Source organism: Syngnathus leptorhynchus, chromosome 12 (genome assembly GCF_054491065.1).
Source record: "Syngnathus leptorhynchus isolate UIUO chromosome 12, UIUO_Slep, whole genome shotgun sequence".
Taxonomy (NCBI): Eukaryota; Metazoa; Chordata; class Actinopteri; order Syngnathiformes; family Syngnathidae; genus Syngnathus; species Syngnathus leptorhynchus.
The window spans coordinates 2,805,618-2,812,076 of NC_141206.1; the positions used below are offsets into that span (position 1 = coordinate 2,805,618).

Sequence of the window (6,459 nt, forward strand, 5' to 3'; positions counted from 1 at the left end):
TGGGGATGACTTAAGGAATGCTATATTAACTAACATGTTTTTGGAATGTGGGGGGAGGGCAGAGTACATGGAGAAAACCAGCGCAAATACAGGACAATATGCAAACTAAACATGAAGGTCTGAAATGAAAACCTTCTTTCTGTGTAGCAGGTGAGATAACCCAAATGGGTCACATAGAAATATTCCTATACTATATAGTCCACATAGCAGGGACGGGCTGTTAGGGCAGGCAGTGTTGCCCTGTCCCCTCCCCTGCATGTAAAGAGAGGGAAAAAACCCAATATAATAATCCATCCATTTTCTGAACCGCTTAGTCCCCACAGGGGTCGCGGGCGTGCTGGAGCCTATCCCAGCCGTCATCGGGCAGTAGGCGGGGGACACCCTGAACTGGTTGCCAACCAATCGCAGGGCACACAGAGACGAACAACCATTCACACTCGCACTCATACCTAGGGACAATTTGGAGTGCTCAATCGGCCTATCAAGCATGTTTTTGGGATGTGGGAGGAAACCGGAGTGCCCGGAGAAAACCCACGCGGGCTTGGGGAGAACATGCAAACTCCACACAGGGAGGGCCGGAGGTGGAATCGAACCCGTACCCTCCTAACTGTGAGGCGGACGTGCTACCCAGTGCCCCACCGAGCCGCCCACAATATAATAATGATGACTTAAAATCAGGCATGCCCTTGAAGGCTACCATCCTGTTTTTCATGTACGACTCTGGATAACCCAATTTAGTTTCCAATTTAGTACCTGAGTTTGTGATTTATATCAATTTTCTTATTCAATCCAATATGTGGGCTTTTTCCTCCCAGGGACAGAATGGTCCAAAGTGTGAGGGATAAAAAAAAGTTGAAAAAAAAAAGAATAAATAATGCACAGATGACGGACGGAAGTGTTTTTTTGTACATCCGTGTAATCGTACATATCCAGGTCAAGTGCCAACAAACCTCTCAGTCCGTCCAACGGGCCGTTTTGGCACACTAACTGGGATAAAAAAGATCCCCTCTGAAATGGAAATGTGCTACTTCTTCATTTTCATTCTGATATTTCATGTATATCATTATTCATAAAAATGTAAATAAATAAATCAAAACTTAAAAAAAAAAAAATCTAAACCAAAATAAGACTATTTTTTTCTAGCAAAGAAAGCTTCTATCAGACAAACACAAAAAGTACCGACCGGTATCAACCGATCACTGGACTTTATTTTAAACATGACGTGGCAATAAACAGTTTAAAGTTTGAGCAGCAACACATGAATAATCCCCAAATTTACATATGAAAATTGGACCTTGAACCAGAGTTTATCCGAATACTACATAGAATGAAAATAAAAACACAAACCAAACACAGTAACATAACAAAATAGCAAAATCCATCAACATATTGGTCAACAAATGTTTTTAAAATTTGAATTCAGAAATACAGTGACAATCAAATCAAAAGCATTCAACAAGTTGCTTGTTACTTACACCACTGATTTTAATGACGTATTCATACATGTCTGTATGCCCTCACACTGGCTGATTTAATTATTTGAAAAAAAGTCCATTTAACATGTGAAAAAGAGTTCGATTTCCACTTGAAGTATGATGAGATGCAATAATAATCAAAACTAATAAATAATGGTTCCACCATTTAAAGTGTTTCAAAGTTGTGTCAAATCCTGAAAAATTGTCTCTTTAAATAACATGATTCAAAGAATTGCAAACCGTTCCATGTAACTTTCTTGGTGGCCAGGAACCTCATATGTCTGCTATTAAAGCCTTTCACAGTCAGCAGTGTGTGATCTATGGCTAAATGTCAAACCATCCACGGAGCATTAACTGACCCTGAGCCACTTTCACTAAGCTCTGTTTGACAGCATCGAGCACGAGTGAAATTCCCAAATTTTACCATTTGGTTTATCTCCTTCCTTTGTTCTTCTGAGGTGCCCCCCCCCCCTCTCTCAGCAGCTGGAGTCCTCGCTGCCAGCACTGCCGCCTCTTCCTCCAGATTTGTTGGGAGCGCTAACGGCAATCTGGCAACCGTTGGTCACATGACTCATGACCTTCTGTTTGAGTTGAGAGACCTGCTCCCGCAACATAGAGGCGGTGGAAGCCAGGTCTGAGTTCTGACTCTTCAGGATCTTCACTTTCTCCTCTAATCGTGAGATTCGCTCAAGTTTACGTTTACGGCATTTGGATGCCGCGATGCGGTTACGGAGTTTCTTACGCTCAGCTTTGATTCTCTCTTGTGTCTCTAAATCAATGGGGGAGAGGGAAGGAGGTGATGTGGGGTCTCCAGGTAGATGGGGGACTTCTGGGACAGTTTGAGGGGCATCCAAACCTCTGGTATGTGGTTGAGGGGCTCCACCGCCGTTATGGCCTGAGCTAGCACTGTAAGTCATCTGCGCTCCAGAATATGCCAGCTGTCCCTGGTTGTAGCTGCTGAGGTTAGTGTAGATGGGCACGTCGCTCGTGGACATCAAGTTCCTCTGGTAGGATGCTTGTAAGGAGACATTGGAGGAGGATGGTGACATGTGCCCTCCCACCAGCTGGTTCTGCTTGTGAAGGTCCGCGAGCGCTTTGACGAAGCCATCAGCAAAGCCTTCTTGCTCGTTGGTGGCCTGGTTCCGATACATGAACGGGTTGACGGAGTTGGACAGAGGGCTGGTGGTGACCAGTCCCTGGTTGGACTGGATGATCAGATGCTCCAGGTCAGGGGAGGCTAGCTTCAGCATGTTCATGTCAGCCGAGGATGCCGATGAAGTCATTAAGGAGGTATTGCTGGCCAGTCCCAGGTTATTGGGGTTGGTACCTCTTCCTCCTGCTACAATGCTACCACTGCCTGGGAAATGATGGCTTCCTACAGACATGGCCTTCTTACACATTAACATCTTGTTTCCAGCGTAGCGTTCGTATTCTGAAAATTGACTGAAGCTGTGGATGGCAGGGGAGTCGTCATGGTAGAAAGGCGTCTCCATCTTGGCTGTCATTGATGAGGAATTCTCTGAGAGGTAATCTTCATAATCAGATTAACCTCAATAACATAAGAGATTGAAATGTTCCTCTGCCGTCGGTGAGTGGAGGATGAAGAACAAAGAACGAAAAGGAGACTATAGAATCCAAGTACTGGCAGGAGAACAAGCAGGTCCAGAAGCCTAAATGAGAAAAAGAACAAAAAAGATGCAACGTTAATGAGAATATATTACAATTTTTTAAACTATGTGGATTTTTTTTTATCCATCCACATTTGTGAGGAGGGAGGTCACTGATGTTAAAAGTGAGGACCTGGCACTGACAACTGTACAAAGTTGTTTGTGGTTGTACAAGTCTCTCAAATCTATCATTGATGCCAAACTAACCCAAGCATGCCTTTTATAGACTTTGCTGAAGCAGGAAATTGCTCTTGGAGTCATAAGGGCCAAATTAACTAAAACGTCAGGGTATGCCAACAATGATCTTCTTTCGTTGTACCTGAAGTGGAGGGCTTGCTTCACCATTGCAAAGCCAGGATAATGAGAGTACATGGCTCAAACAATAAATATTTTTTTATTTTTAAATAACAATGAATATTTTTTTTTATTAATTTAGTATAACAGTAACAACCCCATACTATTCAAGTACATTATAAACAAGTAAATGACTTTGGACGGCAAAATTAAGCATCACCATCTTTAGGTGTTTTGGCTGCACAGAAGGTCTCAAATTTTAAGTTTAAATTGCTGGTTTAACCTGACATTGATTATAAACACCAAATCCACAAAAAGACTAGCAATTCATACATTACCTAAAAAAAACTCCTGAGGGCAAGCTTGTTGCAGGAGCGCCTGGTCAATTTCTACTGCTGTGCCATCGAGAGAATGCTGTCATATTGTTGAGCCCTGTGCTGTTACCAGCCAGTTGGTTCCTGGTGCAACAAACACAAATCATGTCATGAAAGTGTCATAGAAGTCAACAACAACAACAAAAAAGCATAGCCTATCCTGAAAACGTAGCAAGAGGACAAGAGGAGCATCCACATAATGGAGGATGACCAATGGACCAGGTCGTATACATTGTATACTATGTTAGCTAGCAGGCTAGCTACTGTGCTAATGGGCTGTGGTAGAAGAAATAAGATCAAGCTGTGCTTACATAGGTTCTCTCTGCAACCCTCAGGTTTGAAAAAAAAATACTAGGTTACTTGAAGATTAAAGATTATTTGTCAATAAGGGCTGTCTGGCGGATTGGCAGCCAGTCTACCCTACCTCTCACCAAAACCCGGCTCACTCGTGACCCTATTGAGGACATGCGGTGTACAAAACGTATGGATGGATTGGGATGCATTGATTGAACTGCCCCCTCCACAATAGTCCAACAAACTAAAAAAATGACTCAACCAGCAGCTTCTGCCCATACTTTAGTGCAACCCAGGTTCAATGTATCTTATCTGTAAATTAAACTGGTCAGCAAATTTCAGCGAGAGATTCTGTATTATATGTTTGGCGATTTAAAAAAATGTTTTACTTTTTTAGGACCATCGTGTTGTTGAGATATTTCTTCATTTGACCCATAAAAGCTTGCACAACATAGATTTGACCGTTTGTTGCAATAGCTATGACAGTTTAAAAAAAAATCCACCTGCTTCCGACCCTAACCCTTAAAAAATTACTGACTAAAAATATTTTTAAAATCAATTATTCAATTGATTATTCCATCGATTAATTGAATAATCGGATGCATTTTTATTTCACATAAAACTGTATTACAAAACCAAATATTCCCCAATTTACTGTTTATTTGGTATTGTTTAGTGATTAAAAACAATTAATAAACAATATCACACATGAGGAATTAATGTTGTAATTACCAATCTTTTTCAAACTGATTCAGTTATTGGTGCAATTATTGTTTTCCAAAGTAAAAGCAGACACTTGCAAATGTATTGTTTTGATTAAACACAAAATATTATCTGTTTGTTTGTTTGTTTGTTTGTTTGTTTGTTTGTTTGTTTGTTTGTTTGTTTGTTTGTTTGTTACCATACCACCTATCAACAGGTTTGTGGGTAAGTATCGGTGAGACGCAGTTTGCACTCTGGAGGGCAGGAGCAAATACATTGTAAAGCATGGGTAGGCAACTTCGGTCCTCAAGGGCTGGTGCACTTGCATGGTTTCTATTTCTCCCTGTTGCAACACACCTTATTCAAATGATCAGGATTGTTACCCAGCTTCTGCAAACCTTGCTAATTATTTGACCTTTTGCCCCCGAGGACCGGAGTCGCATACCCTTGGTATAGACAAACGGAAATTCAGACATAAGGATAATGTCCAGTGTTCAATCAACCCAACAAGGACATGGTTTTAGGATAGTGGGAGGAAGGTGAGGGAAAAGCAACTAAGAACGAGGAGAACATGCTAGTTCAACACAAAGGCCAGAGCTGACGTTCAAACACTGAACCTCATGATTGTAAGGCACACCCAATTTCCACTTTTCCACTATGCTGGAGTTACACACAAAAAAGTGTTTGGGGTGTTGATTGATTTCAGTTTTGGCAAAACCCATGCCTGTCCCATATTAAAACAAAAAACACAGTTTTACATGGCTCTCAGTTTTTAGTTACTATACTACTTTGTCAATCCATAATTACCATAATCATGACAATATTCAGTTCAATGCAACGCTCAATAAACACAGATCTGCTTTTCTTATTCATCTACTATCACCACAAACAGGTTGCATATAAAGAAAAATATTAGGTGTCATATTTTAATGTGCTCTATCATATTTCCATTTATCTCCGAGCTCATCAAGTTTTAACACTGCCACGAACTTAAAAAAAAAAAACGTTTACCCGGTCCGAACATGATCAAACCTCCTCGTCCACACAAACAATACTCACACATGCAAAACAGCAGGTCGGCTTGCGAATATGGAGGATAAAAAAATCGTGAATACTCACAGAAGAAGGCAAAGCGATGTCGAAGCATCTGAGAGCAGACAGAGTGAGTCAGGCAGCACACGCGCATACACATGCGCGCATAAACACACAAACGAACTCCTCGCTCTCCAACCGTCAAGTGACTCACGCGCTGACGTTTTTCTTCAGTTTTATTCTCCCTGTCATATTTGTTTTGATATCATCAATTTCAAGTGAAATTGGTTTATCAACGTTTAAAAGGAATACCAAGGAAAAACACTCAAATCAAACAGCGAATTTTCATGTGCACACTTTGAATTTGGTGAATACGTAGACATTTCCTGAAAATGGTAGTCAGGATGGATGAAATGAGCTCATTGTGAAAGTCAAAAACACAAGGGAAAAAAACGAATTTATTTCAAGTTACTGAGTAGTCGCAAAGGCTGCGGATACTAGTCATTAGCGCCCTCTAGCGGCTTTTTTACACTCGGGAAGAAAATGGCATGCATGGCTGACAGAACATCCATATCAATCCCCTCAAATGCTCAATGAGATGCAGTTCATGTTTATGAAGTT

The 6,459-nt window shown here is 41.2% G+C and overlaps 1 protein-coding gene across 2 annotated transcripts; it reads right to left on the minus strand.

The window, feature by feature from the left end:
• Positions 1-1,225: 1,225 nt before the first annotated feature.
• june (JunE proto-oncogene, AP-1 transcription factor subunit) lies at positions 1,226-6,032 on the minus strand. Of its 2 annotated transcripts, none has more exons than XM_085926164.1 (3): positions 5,926-6,032; positions 3,775-3,894; positions 1,226-3,145 (listed from the first exon to the last, which is right to left on the minus strand). In XM_085926164.1, exon 3 carries the CDS (start codon positions 2,978-2,980, stop codon positions 1,952-1,954), a length of 1,029 nt encoding a protein of 342 aa, XP_085782290.1. In that variant the 5' UTR covers positions 2,981-3,145; positions 3,775-3,894; positions 5,926-6,032; the 3' UTR covers positions 1,226-1,951. The 2 variants fall into 2 exon arrangements, with proteins under 2 accessions (XP_085782290.1, XP_085782291.1); XM_085926165.1 differs by lacking the exon at positions 5,926-6,032 and adding an exon at positions 4,122-4,263.
• Between the last annotated feature and the right edge of the window lie 427 nt (positions 6,033-6,459).